Source organism: Cryptotermes secundus, unplaced genomic scaffold (assembly GCF_002891405.2).
Source record: "Cryptotermes secundus unplaced genomic scaffold, Csec_1.0 scaffold286, whole genome shotgun sequence".
Taxonomy (NCBI): domain Eukaryota; kingdom Metazoa; phylum Arthropoda; class Insecta; order Blattodea; family Kalotermitidae; genus Cryptotermes; species Cryptotermes secundus.
In genome coordinates, this window is record NW_019736399.1 from 1,621,037 (window position 1) to 1,647,021 (window position 25,985).

The window sequence follows — 25,985 nt, forward strand, 5'->3', positions numbered from 1 at the left end:
TGTACACTGTACAGACGAGCAACACGCCATGTCCTCACACGAGTTGCACCGAGATAGAGCTATTTCACTGTACAGTACACTGTACACTGTACAGACGAGCAACACGCCATGTCCTCACACGTGTTGCAAAGTACATTGATGTTGACGGTGGAATTTTCGAAGTTGTATCCTACTAGGTAAACTGTACCAGCTTTGTCACTTGTGACAATAAATACCGGTATTGTAAATAGTACGTAATATCTCTCTTATCAATAATTTTAGAACTGTAAAGAGAAATAGCTCTATCTCGGAAGTCTTTCGGAATAGGACACATGTACATATACACTGTTTTCATAGGATGATCGATACTGTGACCTCCCCTCCTGGAACACCCTGGATAAATCATTAAAACAGACCTCATCCGTAGGAAAATCTGTTCCTAAGTAACACATTCATTCAAACAGATAACAGCGAAAGTAATAATTAATTTAAATTAAAATCTATATTATTTATATGCCGAATCGACAGCTACAAGGCCAGTTACAGAAATAGCACGGTGGAGATATTGGTAATGACACCACAGAGGAAGACAGCAGCCACAAGGCCAATAGTAGTAGTAGTGTTTGTGGTAGCAGTAGTAGTGCCCAGTATTAGTAGCAGTCGTGGTGGTGGTGGTGGTGGTGGTGGTGGTAGTAGTGGTAGTAGTAGTAGTAACAAATGTTTCATATTACTGAAGAGTTTTGTTGTTATTTTAGGCGGTCTTCATCAGTAAGGACAGTTATNGCATTTTCTAGACAATCTGCTCAAAGATGGCGGTAAAGTTGTCAGCCTTACGCGCCGGCCGCGCTTTACTCCTCAGGAAAATTAATTTATGGTACTCATTTCTGTTAGAGGCTGAGTCGACCCCGGGGCCAGAGTCCGGCTGGAAGGATTAGGTCAATTGAAAAAATCCAATGACCTCATGAGGACTTGAACCCGCGACCTTCCAGCATAGTGCCTCAACCAACTACGCTTCCCCTTGACCCCAGTAGCAGTAGCAGCAGTACAACATACGGTTGCAAGCAATAAACAAACATTTCGATTAGTATTCGACTGTATGGCCATTTGCATACAGGCTGAGCGTGTCAACGCATGGGATGAATTTTGTTTTATTTGTGGATTACAAACTTACGTTGCCTGAATACAGCGCAGGAACACAAGGTTTGTAGGCCTGAAGGTCTGTTGAATATGAATGTACAGTTAATGGGTTCTGCTCGGAACTGCTCCTCTTAGCGACAGTAGAGTTATTGTTGAATGTTTCCTATTTTCCTTTTGTTTCAGTTTTGTGCTTGGTCGTTGCGTCCCTCAGGAGTGGAGGAAGGTGTTTACGAGATACAAATGCCAGGTCCTTGGAAGACACGTATGTCTAAATAATTGTATTATTATGTTTTGAATGGCTTATTTCATAAATGTTAATTATGAAAATTCATTGCGAAAAATTATGACGTCTCTTGGGTATTAGTACTACGTAAAAGCTAAGTATTACATTGTAAGTACACACGTGTATGCGTGATAGTAAGTATTGTATTTTTAGACTATTTCTGTTGGATTTAGTGTACAGTTTGTTACAGATAGGCCACTGCTATGTTGTTGACCCGTGAAAGGTTTCAAATCACTATATGGTCCGTCAGATTTGCGGTCTCATAGGATTTGATATAAACATTCTAGGATATGACGCCGTGTAACTAGGTAGATAGTCACCAACGTTTTGGAAAACCCCTCTGCTTTCGTCTTCATTGCAGTATAGTTATATCCTGAAGACAGATGAAGCAGTATCCTCCGAAACACAGATGCCTGTTCATAAAAGTACATAGTGTCATCGAGGAAGCAGGCTCGAGCATGCTTGTGTTCGGGATATGTTCGGATTGAATCCCTGCCTAAACACCGAATATCCTGAGTAAGAGAATTTGCTGGTTTCCCTTAGGTCCTCCAAGTAAATTCCGGAATAAGTACAAAATGAGGCCACGAAAGCTTTAAGGGGTCCATACACGTACGAGTCTGGCTCGCGAGTCCTACTCGGCTCGGGTTCCAATGATCCAAACTCGTCCGTGTGTGGGTCGCAATGTTGGGAGTCAGCTCATACGTTTGTGGTGAAATTAATCAGAGCCCGACTCCCAAGTTTGCCGAGCCAGACTCGTACGTGTATGGGCCCCTTTACAGGTCATCATTCATTTTCATCACGTTCGACATTACACTATCTAAAATATTAATTGCTTCCTCAAAGAAAGTAATTAAAATAAAATAAAAATTTGATGTTACATCACAGAAATACTTAATGATGTCAAATATATTGTAGCATATAGATCGGTTGTTGATAATGACTTTTTAAGCAACGACCGTTGCTAGGTCATGACCGCAGTAGATTACTAACACGCACCAATGGAGTAACTGGGAAGCGGTGTTCTCTACGCGATCCGTCCAACAGCTGCGTGAAGGAATAACAGAAGAACTGTTCCGAGACATGTTTTCCATACGGTCCGTGCCAGGGTGTTATAAACAGGACAAGTCTAGATTTTAATCAGTTGCGAGACAGTCGTCGGCCAGCAACAACGTGAACACGGAAATTGAGGGATCTACGGCGTTGAAAACCGTTACCAGACAACGACTGGTGAAGACATAGCAGATTGAGAAGGTTTAATATGTGCTATAGTGAACTGTAATGAATGTATAAGGGGTGGGCCTTCTTGGCCCTTGCACCGCGCCCACAGTGATCTGTTATGCCTATAGTGAACTGTAAATTGTGGAAATAGCGCTTTCTATATAGTTACATGTAGTTACGATCTGTAAACGGTTAATAAATCGAATTACCAATCCTTACCCCGTCTGTAGTCATATCATCACGTTACGTTATTCTATGTTTGGAAAGGAACCATTAAAATTAAAAATGTGTACTGAGAAGAGAGTCCACTGTTAGCAAGTCATTCATAACTGGTTCATGTGAATACGGAGCCTCATCCTTCAGACAGACACTATCTGCACAATACATCACACCACTCCTATTCTATCAAGTGATCATAACACTACAGAACACAGGCGTTGAATTCTTTATATACTTTTTATTAAGTTTAATAGCCAGACCAAACCGGTAAGGAAGGAGGAGTTGAGTTACGCTCTGAGAGGACCTTCTGAACCTTTCTCTCAATTGAAGTGCTACATGCTTCGTAAATGTTGACGGGTAACTCGATACATTACGCAAGGTGTACATATCGAAGGGTAATGCGTTAAACTGTCTTGAGTAGATGGCAGGCTTCTCACTGAAGTGTCCTGGATTCAGTTCCGAGTTACTTAATGCGAGATTTGAGGTGGACGGAGTTAAATGGGTTTCCCCTACCAATCACCATTCCAACATTGCCCATACTCACCTATCATCATCTCGAGAAGTGCTTGATGACCCTGATCAGATAGAACGCAATCGCATTTTCGCTTCTTTATACTTAGCGTAGTTGGTTGAGGCACTATGTTATAAGCCGGAAGGTCGCGGGATCGAATCCCGATGAGGTCATTGGATTTTTTCAATTTACCTAATCCTTCCAGCCGCACTACGGCCCTGGGGTCGACTCAGCCTCTAACAGAAATGAGTACCAGGAATATTCTTGAGGGTAAAGGGCGGCCGGCACGCAAGGCTGACAACCTTGCCGCCATCTGTAAGCCAATTGTCTAGAGAAAATGTGGGAGCCTCAACCTCTCATAACCCATTGGGCCTTCACGGCCTTTTACAGGGATATCATCGCCTTTGCCTTTACATATTTCGCAGTTTGAAAAATGAAAATAGTTGAATATAGAATGTAGGAATTTGAAGTTTATTGGTTCTAAAATTTTTTGCTTGTTGCCCTGCGTTCGGGTGATAAAAATGACAGATATTAAGAAGAATTTTCTGCCTATTCTTCAGGGTCGTACTCTGATAATCTTTGATAGTTTTACATATTTCAATACCCAAGAAACACTGCAACGAATATAGACCTCCATAAAGGCTTAAAGTTTTTCTGTCTCTGTGTGACGTTACATTGTAACCGCCTTTAGTTTGATAGCGGTCTTGCTTCTTTGTTGTGGATGGCGTAATTATTTTCACCAAGAATGTAATGATGAGATCTATTTAAATATGTCCACACACCCATGAATTATTCTAAGCATGAATATCCACTGAGAGATGCAGTCATACATAATAATAGCATAACGAACAGGTTGCCTCTTCTGTATTTCGGAGTCATATAATTGAAAGTGATGGTTATTAGGGTGTCAGATTCTCTTTATAATCTCTTCATGCATTAACGTCAAGTGGCCAGCGCAGAGACGATAGCTGATGTGCGACAAACAGTCTTATTTAAAATATGGCAAGAAATTTTCTTATCTTCTTCATTTTTCTACGGGCGCGCGGTACTTGGTTGAGGAACTGTGCTACAAGCCGGAAGGTCGCGGGTTTGAGTCCCGATGAGGTGGATTTCTCGATTGACTTAATCATTCCAGCCGCACTATAGACCTGTGGTCGACTCAGCCTGTAATAGAAATGAGTACCTGGAATGTTTCCGCCATCTGTGAGCCGATTGTTTAGAGAAAATATGAGAGCCTCGACGTCTCACAACCCTATGGGCCTTCACGGCCTGTTACAGGGATAGTTTTACCGTTTTACCATTTTCCTTCATTAAAGAATGATGTGGGTTTATGAGGTCATCCTGCTGTCTACGAGTCCACTTTTTCAACATATTTTTAACCAGTTTACCTATTTTCACGAAATTTAGTACCAACGTTATGTCACTAGATGCCACTGCAATATCATATTTTTAAATTCCTGCAATACGTAGTAACAATATGGCGAACGTACGAACTTATAGGCTGAATTAACCACAGTCGTACTTCATATATTGACTTGAAATTACATATGGTAATAGGTCTTCGAAGTACGCGCACCTTCTGTTAACGCAGTCTTTTGTAGAATGTAATAAATAGGGCATGGCGACGTGAGAAAATTTTCGATAGTTTTCGGTGTGGTGTCAATAACTTACGAAGTATTTGAGCTGGGAATGCGACGTTTTTATATAGAGATAAATCACAAATGCACCTCGATAATACGAATTAAATATCGCTTGTAATTAAAAATTCCTCTTCTTCTTTCCTTGCCTTTCTCTTTCCTTTTCGTCTGTATCTGGTATCCTTCTCTTTCGTCTTCGTCAGAACCTCCTCTTATCTCTTTCCTTGCCTTGTCACGTCCTTATACGTTTCCTCTCCTGTTTCCTTCTCCATCTGTGTTTTTCTTACCTACTTCCTTATTTTTTCTTCATTTCTTTTCTCCATCTCCTGTTTCCTACATCCTCTTCCTCTTCTTGTGTATCCCTTACCTCATCTCCTTATTCCCCTTTTTCTTTATCTGTTGTTTCGTTTTTTCATCTTCTGCCCTCGATATCCTTCCACTTTTCTGTAATTCGTCTCTTATCTTATCCCTTCCGCCCTCCTTTTTTTCCATCTTCTATGCTCTTCTGGCTTTCTTTCACCTCCTTCCTGTCTTGTACCTCTTTTATCTTTTTCTCCATATTTTCTCTCTTCTTATATATTTCTTTCTTTGCCTTAGCTTCTCCTCCGTCGTCTTCCTCGCCGTTTCCCTCCTCTTCTTATTCATTTCTTTCTCTTTAATCCGCAGAGCTCTGCGTTCTGCGTCTGAAAATATTGTAACCTTGTTAGTTGCATTTGAATGTATTTGCATTGGTAGTTGTTACAGTCTGAAGACCTGTTCTGTTGTAACAATGTAAATTTAATTCGAACTCGTGTAACCGTGAACCGGATGTGGTAAATTTCAAAGTCCGTAGACAGGAAGCTGTGGTGGTAATCTGGTTCCTAGCACCTATTACCAGACCCAGCCCTTCTGTCGCTCAGTTCAGGAGACCCAGATATACATCGTAAGTTTAAAATTAATACTTTTAGTCAGTGGCAAAGCATCGTAAAATATTTGTACCTGTCTTGTTATTTTTATAATTTACCGGCTGTATAAAAATTTGATTTTCTCTGTTATGTCAACATTGCCTAATTATATATATAAAGACCCTTCAAATTACATAAGAATTAAAATTTTCATTCCTATGAAAATTTAGAATGATCAAGTCAAGGAGGATGCGGTGGGCAGGGCATGTAGCACGAATGGGGGAGAGGAGGAGTGCGTATAGGATATTGGTGGGAAAGCCAGAAGGAAAGAGACAACTGGGAAGACCAAGGCATAGGTGGGTGGACAATATTAAAATGTATCTTAGAGAGATAGGATGTGATGGTATTGATTGGACCAGTGGAGGGCTCTTGTGAACACGGTAATGAACCTTTGGGTTCCATAAAATGCTGGGATATTCTTGAGTAGCTGCAGAATTGGCGGCTCCTCCAGAAGGGCTCAGCTCCATGAGTAAGTAAATATGAAAATTTAGATAGCTAGGTACCAACTTTTCGAGACGGAAGAAAACTATTAAGAACATGAACTTTACTGTTGATTAATTTATAATGATACAAGAGCAAAACATTTTAAGTGATTGATCTGCGGGCATATTCTTCGACGCTGTTTAAATTGCAGAGTTGATATAGTTTCGAAAGAAATATTAACAAGCCTAATTACTATTATGGAGACGTGAATATACATGGAGGAGGTAGCGGCCTGCTTAAGCTGGGACCACACGAGCGTACAAATTGCGTCCCTTGTAACGCATGTCGAGACGTCCGTTGTTGAAATAAACAAGAGAGGCGAATGCTACGCTTTCTTCTGGTTCCATTGCAGACAAAAACGACGCACCGCATTCTGCAACTGTGTGGTGTCCTCAGCAACGTCCGTCACAAAGTACGTTCGTTGCAACGGACGCACTTCGTGCGCTCACGTGGCCCCAGCCTTAAGGTTCTTAATCGATATTTTCTTTCAGAAGCAGGATATCTGATAACTTGTCGAACTTTCGAACTTGATATCTCATGAATACAAGTAGAAATCGTTACCTCAACGTTAAGCTGTTTGGTGAATTGAAGTTTTGATAATGGCGTATGCATTGCTAAGGCTGCAGGATTATAGAACGCTCACAAGTTGCAATAAAGGGAAATAAGTATGCGTTATCATTAGGAGATTTCAATGCTGGATCAAGCAGCCAGACGATGCACTTGTATGAGAGAAAACATTTCAGTAAATATGAGTCACAAATCATATGAGCAGTTAGAAAATACATTTTTGCGAGTGTTGTACAGAATAATAATAATATGTTACGTATGTAAATCTGTCAAGGATAATTATTTGTGCAAGGATTTGTAGGAGAGCACATTTATAAGGATGACTGTATTGTAGAAAGCCGTCTTCTGGGATATGGCGCTGTGTAGAAATTGTGTTAACCTACTTTTCAGGGGAACGTATCGCCTCCATCTTCAGGGTAGAAGACAAGAAGAAATCCGCGAGCGACCCAGCTTGAGCAGGTGCAACATACTGAGTTTCTCCGAAACGTCGGCTAACACAATCTCTACACGGCACCACATCCCAAAAGACGGCTTTCTTCATAGTCACCGCCGTGAAAACCTCAAATCTTACGACTATAGTGTAATTTATATATGAAACATCATGTGTAAGTGGAAAAGAAACATGTCTTAATAGACATACAAATTATAAATTTATTTTTTGCTAGAATTATTACAGTAAATGGTACCATATGTCAGTGGAAATTAATGTGGAGTCCCACAGTTAGGTAGAACGAAGTGAGCTAGTAGGCGTTTGAATGGTTTGCACTAATAAAAGCAATTTGGGAAGTAAACGACTGGTTAACCCCCTAACAAAAACCATGGACCAAAATGTTTCTCTAGAGGCTAGGAGTCACTCTCCTCTCAACAAATTCCCCACAATATATACATCCAAAAGACAGCCTCTGTGGTCTAGTGGTCAGCTTTCCTGGCTACAGATTCAGAGGTCCCGAGTTCGATTCCCGGCTTTACCAGATTTTCTGAGAAGTAGTTGTTCTGGAACGGGGTCCACTCAGCCTCTACTTGAATGGAAAAGTAGCGCCTCCGGTCTAGAAAACCGAGATCAACGGTCGAGAGGATCCGTTCCGCTGACCACGCGACACGCTCTATCCGCAAAACTTGTCACTGAGTTCGCCGACAAGCGGCGGTCGCTCGGTCGGTATAGTTCACTTGCGGACCAAGACAACGGAGTTTAATTTTTAGTTCTTATATACATCAAAATGTTCATTGCTGTATTCATAAAATCCCGCCACTGGTCCTCTAACTTGAGCCAGTTCAATCCAATCACACACTTTTTCCTAACTCATTTAAGATCCATCTTAATTTCTATCTACGTACGTCTGGTTATTCGAAGTGATTTTTGTCTTTAGTTTTCTGAGTAACATTCTGAGGGTATTTTCTTGTCTCCCATACGTTCTAAGTGCTCCGCCCAGCAACTAAATATTCAATAAAGATTACAAAGTGTAATTTTTTCTAAAGCATGGCAAATGAAAAGTAAATAATATTTTGCTTAAGGTAAATTCTTCCATGTTCTTGATGACGTATGGAGGAGTGTGTGTAGAACTCGACGCATTCTGAAAACCTTGACACTAAAGAGAGGTGAATAGTCAGCCTCACGCTCTGGCATCCTTACTCCTTAGAAAATTTCGCAGGGGTTTGATTATCTCTAAGCCAGTCCGTGGAGCAGCGCAGAGAAAAATGCCTGTCCCGCCCAGAAATATAATCTCAACTCGGCTCGCTATGGTTGCTGCATACTTCTTGCTGGTTGATAGCTCAGCTTAGTCTTGATTCTGTAGAGGGAAACAGTACATTTCTCCGAAACGTTGCTGAACAACCTAACTACACGATATTACATTCCAAATAAATAGTTTTCTGAACCCTCACCTTGTTCACTATGATGGAAACGTTACCATTCCCACTCTCACGAATGCTACTCTTTGAATTAAAAAGAAAGACGAGAGAGATATAGAGAGAGGAGAAAGTGGGGTGTGGTAAGAGATAACATTTTAAACGGAGGGATAAAGATGTCCTGCTTTGAAGGTTCCCAGACAGTGGTCGCTCGTCCGTCTGGTAGAGGTACGTTCGAGGAAGGGTAAAGCTTCAGGAAGTGAAAAAGGTAAAGGGCTAGGAAGTGGAATTTTCTTTAAAATAATATTTAAATTTATTTCTTACCTCACAAGGAACACTGCCTATACGATAAAAAGACCACGTGGTTAAGGCTGTATATGGAAATGACTTCTGTTTATTCGGACAATCTTAAGAAACACATACGTACAGTGTGGCTTCTTAAATGTTATTACAGGTGCTGCGTGTAATAACCACTGCGGCTTAGATGTTTGATACTTTCATACTTGTTCCATCTATGTAGTTGCTTAAGTTCACATCACTTACTCCAACGTGGTTTGACTAACTGGAGGATATGGAGCTCACTTCACAGGAGGTGAGTGAGTGTTAGCTAACTTTAGGAACGGACTGTACAGAGCATCACAAGAGGCTTGAAATTTTATTTATTAGATTGCGCGCCTGTAATGAGCTCGCCTCTCCATCAGTCGAGAGGGGCTCCACCCTGCAGACGGCATAAGGCGGTTCAAAACTTTGCGCCGAAATTTAGATAAAACAGGTCATTGTCGTGTACGGACTTGTGGATGTAACGCCAAGTAGTTATGCGAAAGCACATTGTTTCGGAGGGATATATCTCCATCTTCAGGGCTGAAAACTAAGCTAGTCAAGAAAGCAGTAGAAACAGGCCGAAAGTTAATCAGCTTGCCACCTGCTTCTGCTGGTTTTCTTGCTTTGCTTCCTGAAGATGGAAGAGGTATGATCGCCCGAAACTTTGGGCTCTCTCTTCACTAAGCGACGTTAAAACCTACAAGACCGTAAACTTCATGGTCACCGCTGGTAGAACATCAAGTCCAAAGTACAGTTTATTATTAGTTACGTGCTTTGGGCACAAACCGAGAAAAAAGCGCACAGTGTAACGTTGGATTGTGGGATGCTTATGGAATAATGAAGGGGCACGCGGTAGCATAGGTCGCGAGTTCGATTCCCAATTAGGTCACTAAGTTTTCTCAATTNGATTGAGACACTATGGCGGAAGGTCGCGAGTTCGATTCCCAATTAGGTCACTAAGTTTTCTCAATTAAACTAATCATTCCAGTCTCACTATGGCCCTGGGGTTGACTCAGTCTCTAACAGTAATGAGTACCAAGAATCTTCCTTGGGGGAAAAGGGCGGCCGGCGCATAAGGCTGACAGCCTCAGCGCCATCTGTAAGCCGATTATCTAGTAAATGTGGGAGCCTCAACGTCTCATAATCCTATGGGCCTACACTGCCTGTCATAGTGATAGTTTTACCTTTTTTGTAGAAAAACGCATTGGAAATTGTGGGTGAAGTAATGGTCGTGGCCGAATTTAAGGCAGTGGAGGAACTGAGGCAGGCCACTTTAGGAGGATAATTGGCCTCAGGATCAATATTCGTACGCTTAACCAGTGACGTAACGTGCAAGAATGCTACATGTTCCACCGAGGAACTCGATGTAAGGTGCCAGGGACATGTGTGTGCCCTTACTCTCTGACAAGGTATGCAGCCGCTCTAACAGTTCTAGATAATATCTAAATGTTTGTGACGATGGTACATTAGTACCGGAATAATTCATTGCTAGGCAACGGCGGTAAACAGTTCCCGCGGAAAGGTACACTCACGCAACGATAAAAGAACCCGTTCCTAAGCAACTAATCGGTAAACACAATAATAGGGGTATTGTTTTAAACGGTGTTTTCTGTTCGGTCCATATAAAATTCCTATAAGGAAGAGTACAATTGAGAAGAGTTACGTTCAAATGACTAACTGCCGTTGTAGCGGAAGATACTAGAAATAGGCCATAATCTGCTGTACTGAGCCTGGACTGACATAGGTCCTGTATATATTTTATATACATTTATTAACGTGTTTAACATGTAAAATGTAAATATCCCTTACAGTACAACAAATGACTTAACTACTACAGACAATGACTCTGACAAAAGACAGACCCGTCCTCTCGTCAGAGAGGGCGCCCCACAGTAACAAACCGTTACTGTCAAACAGTAATAAATATCTGATCATAAGCCCAAGACTGGGCTCGACACCAAGACTGACCGTCAGTAGTAATGTGAGGAGATAAGTTAAATTAGGGATTTCCCCGAGTGAGCACTTAGTCGAGAGTCGAGCTATGCGAAGAGGGGTGAGAAGAGATGGCAGCACGGAATGGAGGGAGCCTCTTGATGCGACAGTCGAAGTTGATGGAAGAGACATAATGTGTCATATTATGGTTTGTGAAGTGTAGTAACAAGTTGTATACATGTGCAATAAATAGGTCATCAATACAAACCCCGTCTATAAGTCACGCACACCCCTCAATACATGTAAATATCAAATTTATTCGAAATCTGTTCTGTAGTTTCGGTGGTATAACATGCAGACAGACAAAACCACGCTGTGATTTCACTAAATGCACTCTATAGCAGAAAGGATTGAAACACATTAATACACTAGATGGACCGCCTCTGTACTCTAGCGGTGAGAGGTCCTGGCTATAGATCCAGAGGTCCGGGTTCGATTCCCGGCGCTACCAGATTTTCTGAGAAGCGGTGGGTCTGGAACGGTGTCCACTCAGCCTCGTGAGGATAATTGAGGAGATATTTCAAGGAAATAGAGGCTCCGGTCTAGAAAACATAAATTAACGGCCGTAGGGATCCGTTGCGCTGACCACGTGACACCCTTTATCCCCTAAAATTGGCACTAATTTCGCTGACAAGCGGCGGTCGCTCGGTCGGTATAGTTCGCATGCGGACTAAAACCACTGAGTTTTTTAGTTTTTGTTTTAATACGTTATGTGGGTTTTAACGCTAGGCACTGACTTGAGTGTGATACAAGAGAATGCTTTGTTATAATTTGTAATTCTATGGAGCGATGTAACTAGCCTTTGATATGCCACTCCATTCAGAGTACGGGATTTTGTTTCTGTCCATAACGGTCCGTGTTGTAAAGGCGAAACCTTACAGCGTACGGTATATTGGCACGTGGCAACATTTTCACATGTTATATGCGGTCTGCCTTAAAACGCGTGTCTTATTTTATGTGTTTATTTATGGTTTATATAATGACCCTGTTAATAACTCATACTATATAGCGATGAGCCGGTCACGGTAGCCGAGCGGTCTAAGGCATGCACTGTCTCCGCTCGCTCGGAAGCCGGGATCGTGGGTTCGAATCCTACTCAGGGCATGGATGTTTGTGTGCGTTTTCCTGTGTTTGTGTACAGGTAGATGCCTTGCGACGAGCTGATCACCCGCCCAAGGAGTCCTACCGTATGTCTAAGATCTAGAAAACCGAAGTGAACATAGAAGTTCATGGAGGTAGGCCTAGGCCCACTGGGGCTGTAGTGCCAAGGAAAAAAAATATAGCGATGTAAGTTAGGATTAGGCCGCGCTATAGCTCAAGCGGTTAGTCGCTGGCTTCCCACCGCGACGGCCCGGATTCAATCTCGTGTCTGGTCAAGTGGGATTTGTGGTGGACAAAGTGGAGCTGGGGCAGGTTTTCTCCGAGTATTTCGGTTTCCCCTGCCAATCTTCATCCCACCAATTGCTCCACAATCACCCTCGCCTATCATTTGGGGCTGGTACAATAGGCCAGAAGTGGCCGCAGTACAAGGGACTTAGTCCCACTCCACTAGCAATAAAAAAAAGTTAGGATTATTAGTGATTAATAAAATGGAAACATGACAAAGGCAACGACTTTTGTCTATTTCGGTCTTGTGAAAACAGCTGCTAACCATACTGTACATCACTCTTTTACAACCTAGCGGTTACTATATATAGCACCTTCTCTGACATTAAAGAACGGAACATTTTGCCCACATATTGTACGAGTATTTAGGTCAATATAAGGTTAAGGTTTACTTTTTTGTCATGATTCCATGCTCTATATATGTTAAGAAGTAGTTCAGAATAGAATCAAAATGCAGGAGCAGTGAAAGGAACTCCTAAGTCGATATTACAGTGTTCACTTTTGCCGAAGTATTCCCTCTAGTTAGCAACCCCGCTTAATGCGTGTTGTTCTGTCAAGTTCATCATCTTAGTATAAAGTATGGTTTTCTTTCCAGAATCTTCAAAGTTATTGAGGGTTCGAATTGTTTATGAAATCTCTTTTTTTTTAGCAACTACCTCTTTCAATTTCAAGGACTTCGTGCTAATAAATCAAATGAACAGGAAGGTTTATGACTTACGTAAGACTACTAAGTACTTATTTAGATAATATGTATGTTCCATCGGATATACGCTTTGACCCGTCGTCTTTACACAACCCTTTAACGCCCAGTGGTACAATGTTTACCACGCGTTTCATCATACCAAAACTCTGCAGCGACTGTTTCCCTAAACAACATTAACCGGTTGGTCTTTATAACGGATACGTATTGTATTTCCTGTGAGGTACGAACTGAATTCTTATATATTAGAAGAAATTCAGGCTTTAAATGGATTTTTTTTATTGCTAGTGGGGTGGGAGTAAGTCCCTTGTACGGCGGCCACTTCTGGCCTTTTGTACCAGCCCCAGATGATAGGTGAGGGTGATTGTGGAGCAATTGGTGGAATGAGGATTGGCAGGGGAAACGGAAGTACTCGGAGAAAACCTGCCCCAGCGCCACTTTGTCCACCACAAATCCCACTTGACCAAACCCGGGATTGAACCCGGGCCGCCGCGGTGGGAAGCAAGCGACTAACCGCTTGAGCTATGGCGCGGCCGATTTAAATGGATAAATATCTTTTGAAGAACGCTGTTTATTAGATTACGTAAATAAAATCTTATTTTGATGTACGAGTATTTTTATAATGTTGCAAAAAGAGACCATAGAGTAGGTGCAAACCTTGAAAATTCGACTACACAACGTTAAAAGCCACCAGGCAAATCTTTTAATGACGTGAGAAAGGACCAGTAAATACTGTTGCGTAGAGCAGTTTGTACAGTCATGACCACATTGAATGGCATGACATCTGGCATGGACGCCCTCAGGTGGTCAGGCGCCTAACTACACCAATATACGTAACAGTAGCCTGGGCTTTGAATGAGCGACCTAAATTACCCCATAAAAACTATAATTGCTTTGGGAAAACATAATGATGGTCCACACATTACAGCTACTTACATGCTAAATGTTGCTTTTTAAAGAAGCTTCAATTTAAGATGAAATTTAGAACACTCCAAACACTATAAACAGTTATGATGGCATTATAAATGTAATTTTTTATGATTCTTTTCAAGGTAATTATTTACTATCTTCCGTGTCATGGTTAGATCAGGAGAATGTTGACTGCATCTCTTCAAGGCATTCTTTTACATTCAGTCAGCCTTACCAGGATTTTTTTTTGTGTGCATGATGCTTAGCTGTGTCGAATTGTACACTTAAATGTGGCGCTGGATTACTCTGAAATAAGTAGATGTCTTTAAAATATATTGTAATATGCAGACAGTCCTCATGTTACGAAATTTCGCTCGAACAGCCTTTATAACTAAGTGTATTCGGGAAGTGCACGGTTCCTATCTCGACTTGGACACTGGCTATCACGACCTGAGGATCTTCATGGTTTTATTGAGTCCCTCCGGGACGAATTGCATGATGTTACGTAGGTTAGGCCACAGGCCGCGCCATAGCTCAAGCGGTTAATCGCTGGCTTCCCACCGCTGCGGCCCGGATTCGATCCCGAGTCTCGTCAAGTGGGATTTGTGGTGGACAGAGTGGCGCTGCGGCGGTTTTTCTCCGAGTACTTCGGTTTCCCCTGCCAATCTTCATTCCACCAAGTTTTCCATCATCATAATCACCCGTGGAAGGCTACAGTAGGCCAATCAGTGGCCGCCGTGCCGAGTGGACCCAGTTGGACTCCACCCCCCACTAAGCGAATTAAAAAAAATTAGGTTAGGCCACTGTCGAGTTCTCCTATATCCGTTCGTCGCTCATCCTAGCTGTATAAGCTACATACTAAGAACGTCGCAAAATATGGCACAGAAAACACTTTGAAACTCAGTGATAGATTTGTTATCTGATGAGAGTCGGTATAGCGACGGGCCGGGTTCGATTCCCGGCATTGAAAGATTTTTTTTTTCTATAATGTTCAAACCGAATCTAGGACCCACCACGGGGATAAAGCGGCAAGGTCGTGAAGCAGACCACTCACTTCCACCTAGAGCCAAAGTCAAGAATGGTGGAGCAACACTTCCACTCCCCCGTACGTCTTCATGGAATATTACTTAATTAATTAAGCACAGGAACAACTTTACCTTTACTTTGTTATCTGATAGATCGATATGAATGCACTGGACTCACAGCGTCCTGTGCAGTCCTGTGTGCCGCGCACAGTGTAACAAACATGCGTCGTAGGGCTGCCTGTGCGTCACATGGTAGCTTGTTGGGCCACCTGTTGAATGATTCACGGATCTCAGTATGATGTACTATTGTTATCTCAAAAACGGACGGATTATTGTCCAGTAGTCCCCGCGACTTCCAGATAGGCAACATCCCCACAATCTATTGTTCACGGGGAGCAAGAGAGTTTTTGGAACTCAGTTGCGTTATCATGTTTTAGTCCCCAACTAAAATTATCGATTGATAATTGAATTTATTGGATACTTACATGTCGTAACTACAAATAATTATAACAGTAGTGCTGATTTACACAATTTACAGTCACTCCACACTAATCTTGTTAGTCTGTTTGCACTAGTCCTCACGGATGTATAATACGGGAACTCTAACAGTCTCAATGAATCACACACTCCAAATATACACGTAAGTACACATTGAGTCTTCACAGGCCAAATTCTTGTTCTTCAACTACGTACTTCCCATGGCCATCTCCTTGATTACTTGTTCGCTTGCTTCTGCCGCTATTACTCGTAACTTGTGAATCCTTTACTTATATAGCCAAGGAACGGACATGGACCTATAGTAAACATATCACGTGATCGCTATCCAGCCAGCCTATTGGCGCGTCGGTCGGATCTACAGAAAACACGTCACATGATCACTATTCACTGTTGTCATGTCACCGCGGACACGGGAAACACAGCTTCCTCTATTGTTGCGTGTTGGGCCCTGTTTTCAGAGCTTTTGCCTAGCAACGCATTGATGAAGTCCGTTACGTCAGGTTCGGGGTTGTGTGTGTTGGTTTTGAAACTTCGGATTTTCTATCCAGAGGTTGGATTAGTTTACGGCTCTGTGAACACGTACCATCATCCGTGTTTCGGATACTTCGACGAAATTCCATACCTCATGCCCAGACGAATGGAACTACATGCGTACAATCTATTAATCACTATCTGACTTGAAAACGGGAAGAACGGAGCAGGCCTGTAGGCTTTAACTATGCGTCGAAACCCGCAGGATAGAAGTCTTTTGACTTTTGTCTCAGCTACTTCCGCATCTCCATTCAACCTCTTCTTCATCAGCGAAACGTTTGCTAGCCAGTTGTGAATCGCTTTACGCGACAAACACTTCTCACCGTAAACAGGAAACATTTCTTTATGAATATTATTTACATTGATTCTTTCGCTCACAAAAAACACGCATAACACAAAGCTGCTCTTCGATAGCAAACTCCTCAAGCATGGTCACCATTTTGACTACCGAAACCAGCCTCTGATCATGCGCATGCGCGTGTCATCTAGCCTGCCATGAAGATAGACTGCGCTGCTACATAGTGATACGCATAGAAAACCTAGTACATCCATTACAGTTGTTTAACTTTCATTTGTGACCTGTTCACTGACTCTCCCTCCTGTCCTTCACCTCTTATCTTCTAACTACAAACTTCCACAATTTCTAGTTCATTGTAATGCAGTTCAGAAATTTGGGGCTGAAGTGATTGGTATATAGAGATAACACTATGTTCTGGAGGTGTTTGTTTCTAATCTCGGCCCGAGTACCATCTCTCCTCAGTTCTCCATGGTTTTCCATATTCTTTCCAGGTATATATTCGGATGGTAACTCGTTTTAACCACAAACGCATTTTCAGATCCTTCCCCATCATTAGTCATTCATCGTACCTTCAGACGCTATATAAACTCGAGACTGAGAGAGTCGTTAAACAATTCACAACCAAATCCAGAAATCTGGTTGCCAACTTCGGATAATTCACAACCATTCCAGAAATCTGGTTGCCAACTTCGGATAATTCACAATCCAATCCAGAAATTTAGATGCCAACTTCGGATAATTCACAACCATTCCAGAAATCTGGTTGCCAACTTCGGATAATTCACAATCCAATCCAGAAATTTAGATGCCAACTCCGGATAATTCACAACCCAATCCAGAAATCTAGATGCAAATTTCGGACAATTCACACCCCAATCCAGAAATCTAGTTGCCAACTTCGGATAATTCACAACCCAATCCAGAAATCTGGATGCCAACTTCAGATAATTCACAGCCCAGTCCAGAAATCTGGATGCCAACTTCGGATAATTCACAGTCCAGTCCAGAAATCTGAATGCCAAATTCAGATAATTCACAACCCAATCCAGAAATCTAAGTGCCAACTTCGGTAGCATTCAAGGAAGCATATCGCGCTGGCTTGGAGCATGGCGGGCGAACCCTTCAAATAAAAGGGAGCAAAAGAAAGAAAGCAGTTTGGCTGTGCCAACCATAAGGTACAAATTAACATTGGAAAATGGGGGAAAAAATCCTTATGTCCGTCTTGCTGGCACTGACGTATTAAACCTGAAGGGAATAAATTGCTTCATATAATTGGTTCATGAATAAACGTTGTAAAGTGGAATTTGTCTCGAACATATTGCAGGTTATTACATGAAACTAAGTCACAAAGGCTAGCATTATGGCCCTGCTCTGTTGCCAGTAAATTACTTTTTAAAAGGGGCCTTTGGAAGCGGAACACACCTCACCCCCTGGTGCATTAGTTTATCGAAGTCTGCCAAGAGTGAGTCAGTCACAGATGATGAAATGCTTTGCTCAAACCTACGCCCTCTGATTATCTTGAAAATAGCATTTTCAAAATAATCAGTTAATATCAATTTTAAAATTAAGATTTTGAGTTTGAGATTCTTTCAGCGGTTACTACGAAGAGTTCTATCTTCTTGCACCGATAGAAGTCTGGAGGAACCTTCTTGGTAATGGTTTTCTGCTTGTCTTACTCGTCTACCCTGAAGATGGAAGCGATATGTTCATCCGATACATCGGTTGCCTTTCACAGGACTACGTAACTTTTAATCCCAAAAGATAGAGGCCTCCTTAAAATCCTGAATATAGTAGAACGTATGAGACATGAATGATAGAAATTTGTACTTAGAATTTTGAATATCATAGATTTCACGGAACTGCTGTACTGTACTCGTATGTTGACAGACTGAACTTCTATTCGCAGAAATTCAATTCAAATTCCAAAATAACAGCTCAAGTGGCTTTTCATTCTATACGCTGGGCGTTCGTTCTGTTAAGGTTCAGTTAAGATACTATGCAAAATTATCACTCAGTCACTCATGGAGCTGAGGCCTTCTTGAGAAACCGCTAATTGTGCAGTTACTCAAGAATTTCCCAGCATTTTATGGAACCCGAAAGTTCATTACCATGTTCACTGGTCCCTATCCTGAGCCAGATCAATCCAATCCATACCATCCTATCCTATTTCTCTGAGATCCAGCCTTCCAGTATATGAGCATGGGAACAAAGGAATCGAATTTAATTGAGTCAAGTTTTCGGAATTGGCATTTGCAGAGTGATGGCAAGAAAGGGTATTATGCGGTCCAAAAAAGGCTCCATGTGTGATGTGAAGTTACAGTCAGACTGTTGTAAATCCGTTGCCAGGATACGACTAATGAAGACAGGGAACCCTAATGCATGTGTAACGATGAGCTGTAAAGTGTATAGATCAGCGATAGCGCAGTATTGCCTGTAGTCCCGAGTTGAATGTATAAGGTGTCAATAAATCCAATCATCCAATCCAAAATCCCATGTACAGTCACGTGACAATACGTTATGTAGTAAACGGAATATCAACTTTGCCTCCCCTACTTCGCTGTTCTATCAGAAATTTCCTTGTCATTGATCCCAAAAGGGTATTGCCTTGTTTACATTCTACCTTCCGACTTTTATCTTTGTTTCAGAGAATATTTTGGTCTTTAATTTGAACCCGGTATCATTATTTAGGCGCCAGAGATCCTAGACGAAAACGTAACAAAGTTTCTGAGATTGCAACGCCGTTCAGCGGTAGAACTGGTTAACTAAAACGAGAACGCTACAGACAACCAGCCGTGCAGGGAAAGCAGTGAGCTACGTCAAACACAGAATCGATATTCTGTTATGACGTCAGCTGTACCTGTAAACCCCGACTGACGTATTTTCTCTTACATTGTGTGAGTGCAACAGTACGGTTTACGTCAAGGGCGGTGTTCCGGTTGTATTGATTTTTCTCCCCTGCCAATCCGACTTTCATTTCTTTCAGGGTTATTTTTAGTTTGTACTTGGAAAGCATTGGCTTTATGGTAAACAGGATACGGAGTGAAAAACAACGCAAAAGAATAATCTTTTTTTCGTTAAGGGTGGGTGGTGCACAATATAGTCATTGGTGTTTTTGGCCTAATTTAATTTTTTAATGAAAAACGTAGGTAACCTCGCAAGACGGCCATATTGTTGGTGTGTGTATTCGTTCTCCCATTCAAAATCTGAACCGGTTGACCGATTTTTCCGAAATCAGTCGCTTTGCCATTAAAGGTAACTACATCCTCATACAGCAAAGTTTCGATTTAACGGACAGAATTCTTAGGTACTTCCCCATTATTCTCGGGCTGGTATGTCGGTACTTCCCCGTTATTCTCGGGCTGGTATGTCGGTACTTCCCCGTTATTCTCGGACTGGTATTTCGGATCTTCCCCATAACAGTCTGATTGATATGTCGGGACTTCCCCGTTATTCTCGGGCTCATATGTCGGTACTTCCTCGTTATTCTCCCGTTTATATATCGGGACTTCCCCCTAACGATCTGGGTGGTATGTAGGGACTTCCCCGTGACAGGTCTGGTTGGTATGTGGGGTCTTCCCCCTAACAGTCTGGTTGGTATGTAGAGAATTCCCCGTGACAGGTCTGGTTGATATATCGGTACTTCCCCGTTATTCTCGGGCTGGTATTTCGGATCTTCCCCATAACAGTCTGGTTGATATGTCGGGACTTCCCCCTTATTCTCGGGCTCGTATGTCGGTACTTCCTCGTTATTCTCCCGTTTATATATCGGGACTTCCCCCTAACAGTCTGTTTGGTATGTAGGGACTTCCCCGTGACAGGTCTGGTTGGTATGTCAGGACTTCCCGTAACAGTCTGATTGATATGTCGGACACCCCATGCCCCCAAATTAGTCTGTGAAATAGATGATATACTATGCTTCTTAATTTTCTGTGGTCTGTAGTAATAGCATGGCGGGCGTGCGAACTTGTGTGGTACGAAGCAACAATTCGTAGCTTTGAAATTATTCTCCCAGAAATATAGAGTTTTGTAACGTAATTTATTTCTGTATAATGTAAAATAACAGTATGGTGACCTTGATCGTGATATCTAACTAACCAACTAACTCCATGGAACAGCCCTTTTTAAGAAGCCGCCAATTCTGCAGTTACTCAAGAATTTCACAGTATTTTATTGAACCCAAAAGTTCATTACCGTGTTCACAAGAGCCCTCCACTGGTCCCTATTATCAGCGAGATCAATCCAATCCATACCAGCCCTTCCTCTTTCTCTAAGATCCATTCTAATATTATCCACCCACCTACGCCTTGGCCTTCCCTCTGCTTTCTTTCCTTCTGGCTTTCCCACCAATATCCTATAAGCATTCGTCTCCTCCATTCGTGCTACATGACGTGCCCACCTTATCCTCCTTGATCATTCTAATTATACTTGGAGAAGAGTAAAAGTTATGAAGCTTCTCATTATGCAGTTTTCTCCAACCTCCTGTCACTTCATCTCTCTTCGGTCCAAATATTCTCATCAGCGCCTTGTTCTCAAACACCCCCAGTCTATGTTCCTCCCTTAATGTAGAGACCAAGTTTCACACCCATATAGAACCACGGGCAAAATTATAGTTTTGTATGTTGTAATTTTTATGTTTCTTGACAGCAGACGAAAAGGCAACAGGTTCTGGACTGAATGGTAGCAAGCATTACCCGAATTCAGTCTCCTCTTAATTTCCTCCTGAATCAGGTTTTGATTTATTATAGTCGTCCCCAAATATCTGAACGGTGCCACATTTTCAAATATCTGTTACCTATCGTTATGTCATGATTTTGCCCTGCATTCTGGTGGCGAGACAGCAAAATACAGAGGGGTCCAAAAAATGTACTCACTTTTTCATAGTCAATATCTTTGGAACAAAATGACATGTAGTTACAATTCTTGCGCGGAGAGAGAGAGAGAGAGTCATTGTATGTGTTCGAAGTGACCACCATCAGCGGCTAAACAGCGTCGATGCCGCCGAACTGCTGAGCGAACTACGGCTGTCAGTGTGTCCGATGTGATGGCTGCACACGACGCTTCGATGGTTTCTCGTAGCACGTTCAGTGTAGCTGGCTTTTGTCAATAAACTTCATCCTTCAAGGTTCCCCATAGGTAGAAGTCAAGAGGTGTTAGGTCTGGAGACCGTGGTGGGTACTCAATAGCACCTCTTCGACCTATCCATCGTCCAGGTAGAGTGTCATCCAAGTACGCCCTGACTTCTCGATGGTAGTGAGGTGGAGCACCATCTTGTAGGTGAAAATCTCTCATCTCCAAACAGCTCTCGAATGGCAAGGAAAATCGATGTCTGAAGCATATCGAGATACACCTGACCAGTTGCGTACCTTCAAAAAGAAAGGACCAATCAAACCGCGCAATGACAGACCACACCACACATTAACATCCTGTATATTCACTTCCTTGCCCGCGTGAACGTGTGGATTTACAGGAGCCCAATACACACAATTTTGGGGGTTAGCAGTACCGTTCATTTTGAATTGCGCTTCGTCAGACCAGATAACTTTCCCTGCAAACTCCTCATCCTCGCGAACCATGCCTTCAAACCACTCGCAGTATTCAAGCCTTCGATCCCGGTCGTCCTCGTTCATAGCGCGCAGCAGTCTTGGAATGTACACTTTCCACTTTGCAGCCTTCAGAATTCGCCGTACACTTGATCGGCTTACCCCACTTTCGCATGCACACTGATTCACAGATTTTTGCGGTGATCGTGTAAAGTGTTGCAACACCACAACACTGAAAGCTGGACTTGTTACTATCCGTGGCCGCCCAGATCTTTGCTTATGCACATCATGAACAATACCGTCGGCTTCAAATTTATCCTGAATTCGGGCAATTGTTTGACGTGTTTGTGGCTGAGTTCCAAACTCATTCTGCCATTGTCGTTGTACCTCTTTAATGTTTTCGTACTTCCAGCACCACTTCAATACAGCCTTGCGTTGCTCAAAGAACAACCTTTCAGCCATTGTTGCTGCTGTCCTCTGATCGCAGTGCGCACGCGGCACGACACTCACGTGACTCATGTGACCTTCGCCATCTGTTGAGAAAACATTACACTACACTACACTACACATCCGCACAAGAATTGTAACTATATGTCATTTTGTTCCGAAGATATTGACTATCAAAGAGGGAGTACATTTTTGGACCCCCCTGTATACTTAGCTTTCCCTGTGATTACTTCTAGATCGACCTTACTAGCGTCGATTAAAGTTTGTGTGTTTCTCTTTATTAGAGCCAATAAGTCGTGTGTAATACATAAACATACGCACGCATTATGTACAAAATTTGCTTCAAAGTGAATAGTTACAAACGTTACGCGAATCTATGACGTTATAACCGAGAAATTTATTAGAGACAGAATTAAAACAAATTCTCCTGAACAATAAAATCAAACAATTATATTGATATGTATGTAATCAGAAGTCACTGCAGTTCGAATGTAGGCTATATTAGGTTTTCCCGGAACCAGGCTACAATGCTAATATATTTCTATTCATTAGTAATACATATCAAACTACAAAACAAAACCTCTGTGGCTTTAGTCCGCAAGCGAACTTAGCGACCGAGCGACCGCCGCTTGTCGGCGAAGTTAGTGCCAACTTTAGCGGATAGAGATCCCCATGGTCGTTAATTTCTGTTTTCTAGACCGGAGCCGCTACTTTTCCATTCAAGTAGCTCCTCAGTTATCCTCACAAGGCTGAGTGGACCCCGTTCCAGACCTACTACTACTCAGATAATCTGGTAGCGCCGGGAATCGAACCCGGGACCTTTTAATCTGTATCCAGGAACTCTGCCCACTAGAAGTAATGCATATCCGCCTTATTAAAAGACGACATCATATCTCTGTGCTCTGTTCCGTTCCTACAGCCATCCGCAGTCCATACGTTCTGGATTTTGAAATGATGAGGGCTGAACAGAGGAATTACAAGAGAGACTGCCTTGACGGAAGTTATCAGTCGACACACTACAAGTACCCCTAACGTCAGAACGTGACGACGTATTGCGTCAGAATAAGACTCGTTCTGTTTCCTTGACGACCCGTCAAATTGCGTAGTTTTAGTTTCATTTTTAGATGGCTCTCCATTACAAGGTTGGGCGGGCTTCTTGTATCACAATGTTTGAATGTGTGTACATGTACATCAGTAGGCTTGCCTGTGGGTGTGGAACTTGATATGTCACGCTAAGGGAAGAATATTGCCACGTGTAGGGTGGTATGCGTGACGAAAACAACGGGTTCAAATTCGAAACAAGTTCTCTCTTAATTACAATTAATACAGCGCTATCACTGATTTACACACTTTCAAGCTCACAGTTGCACGCACACTACGATTATCAGTTCTCATTAATCGTTTCCTAGTAACAAATCTCAACACATAAACTAGCACTTCAAATCATTATGAAGTTTTCTTGCCTGCAATCACTGAGTACTCCTCTGTCCTAATCTGTACTCGACTGATCTTCACAGTTCACTAAGGACAAAGCCGATCACATGGCCACGCCTTCTATGGCATGAACTGTTTTCGTTCGCTTGAATGCTGGGAACGTAGGTTCGAATCCCACTCAAAGGCATATATGTCTGTGTGCGTTTATTCTGTGTCTGTGTCGTTCTGTGTGTAGGTAGCGTCCTAGCGACGGGCTGATCCCTCGTCTAAGGAGTCCTACCGTCGGTGTAAAAAAAGATTACGAAAATGAAGAAGGGGCCAGTGCCCAACAAAGGACTGTAGAGCCATTATTGAATGAATGAATAAAATTGTGACAAAGTTGTAATAAAATTGTTTCTATTTTGAGTGGAGGATGGCTGATTTTCTCGTCAGCTGGGGTAGAAGTTGTGTTTTCTCTTGCCCCACTTCGTATTTCGTAAAATGAGAGGAATTTCTTAACGTACTAAGCGACTGTGTCATTTCGAAGCGTAACTCCGCTTCACGGAACTACTTAATGCCATAAGTTTTGTGACATAAACATTCTCACGGCAACGAATACAGCCAACACTAAAAGAACTGCAGTTTCTATGCGACGGCCGGTAAACATGACAATAAAGGGGAAATTGTTTTCTATGTGATCCGCGCCAAGCAAACGCACGGAGCAATAGGACGTCTATTGTCAAGCAACGAAGCTGTAAACAGACGATTAACGAAAGAAGACGAAGTTTTTCGTGGGGTCCGTGCAGAGGAGATATTTTGAAGACGATCGACGCTACGAGTCAGTCAGTTCTCGGTAGGAGATAGCCACGGGAATTTCGTAACAGAAGAAGAATTATAAGTCGGCCTGTGAGGACTTAACGTGTGATTTGAAGACTTTATGTTTGCTGTAGTGCAGTGGTATCTGGAGTGTGACAGTTATAGTTTCTGTGTTAAAATCCGTTGCCAGGAAACGGATAAGGAAAACTTTGCAGCAAAGTTACCTAGCAACGAATAATGTAAGCAAATATAGAAGACTTTATTTATATGTTATAATTATAGTAATGTTGGAAGTGTTATAATTAATTGTAGTTACGACCGGTAAGTGGTCAATAAATCCAATTAGCAATCCGACCCCCGTCTTTAGTCACTCATACACGTGACAGTATTGAGCTGCTCAGTTCATTTGAACTCAGGACTCGGATTTACAGATCGCCGTATTGTGCTGATGATACAGTAGTGAAGCTGTGAGCCATTAGATGAAAATTATGCTCCATGAAGTCAGTTACTCCTCTGATGAACTAGAGGTCAAAGCTCACGAACTATTTATGTCATTGTAATGGAGTTCCAGCACAAGAACAGCAGCAACCGGCTGTCAACCTAACATCTGGTTCTATATGATTATCTTAAATAGTGAATCAATCAACAGTTTAAAGGCACAATCTAAAGAGAGTGAAGAAGAGGCATGAATGGATGAAAAAGTCGAAGGATAGAAACACTGAAAGATAATGTAGAATGAGTCATCAAGTTGCAAAAACGTAGCGTCATCACTGGTCTATTTGACGTCACATTAATCGGATAGTGGAGGGTACAGGACAAACGATATACTTTGTTCCCCTAGTAACATCATGGGTAGACTTGGTGCTTCGCCACTTGGCGGTGGTACAGACAAACTCGAAGCAACCGTGGAAAACAGCCCTGCTTGAGACCGCAATAGTCACTCAGATGGAGGACAAATCCCACCTTCCTTCAATATACTGGAAGTTTCATTGCCGTGCTCACAAAATCCAGCCATTTAACATTGCCATGAGCCAGATTAAACCCGTTCACGCCATGAAGAGTTATATCTTCAGGGATATATATGCAGTCCGTTGAAAGTCAACAGACGTTTCGGTGGAACATGTCGCCTCCATCTTCAGGGTCAAAGAACAAGCAGGTAGGAAGATGGTTCATGCCGGTTTTTCGCTTGGCTTATTCTTCGGTCCTGAAGACATATTCCTCCGAAACGTCGGTTGAATTTCCACGGACTACACGGCGTTATATCCTAGAAGATATGCCTCTTCGTA

At 42.3% G+C, this 25,985-nt stretch overlaps 2 protein-coding genes across 6 annotated transcripts in view; one reads left to right on the top strand and one right to left on the bottom strand.

The window, feature by feature from the left end:
• Window positions 1-25,985, top strand: part of LOC111869831 (spermine oxidase) — a 534,307-nt gene that overhangs the window by 359,980 nt on the left and 148,342 nt on the right. For all 5 annotated transcript variants that reach the window (XR_002843744.2, XR_004513596.1, XM_023861640.2 and 2 more), the window contains exon 3: window positions 1,300-1,378. Coding sequence is in view for 3 of the 5 variants with exons in the window: in XM_023861640.2 (XP_023717408.1) it covers window positions 1,300-1,378 (79 nt within the window). In the remaining 2 variants the exon portion in view is untranslated. The remainder of the gene's footprint in view (window positions 1-1,299; window positions 1,379-25,985) is intronic.
• Window positions 1-25,985, bottom strand: part of LOC111869830 (early growth response protein 1) — a 336,968-nt gene that overhangs the window by 242,408 nt on the left and 68,575 nt on the right. The gene's annotated exons all lie outside the window — the stretch shown is intronic.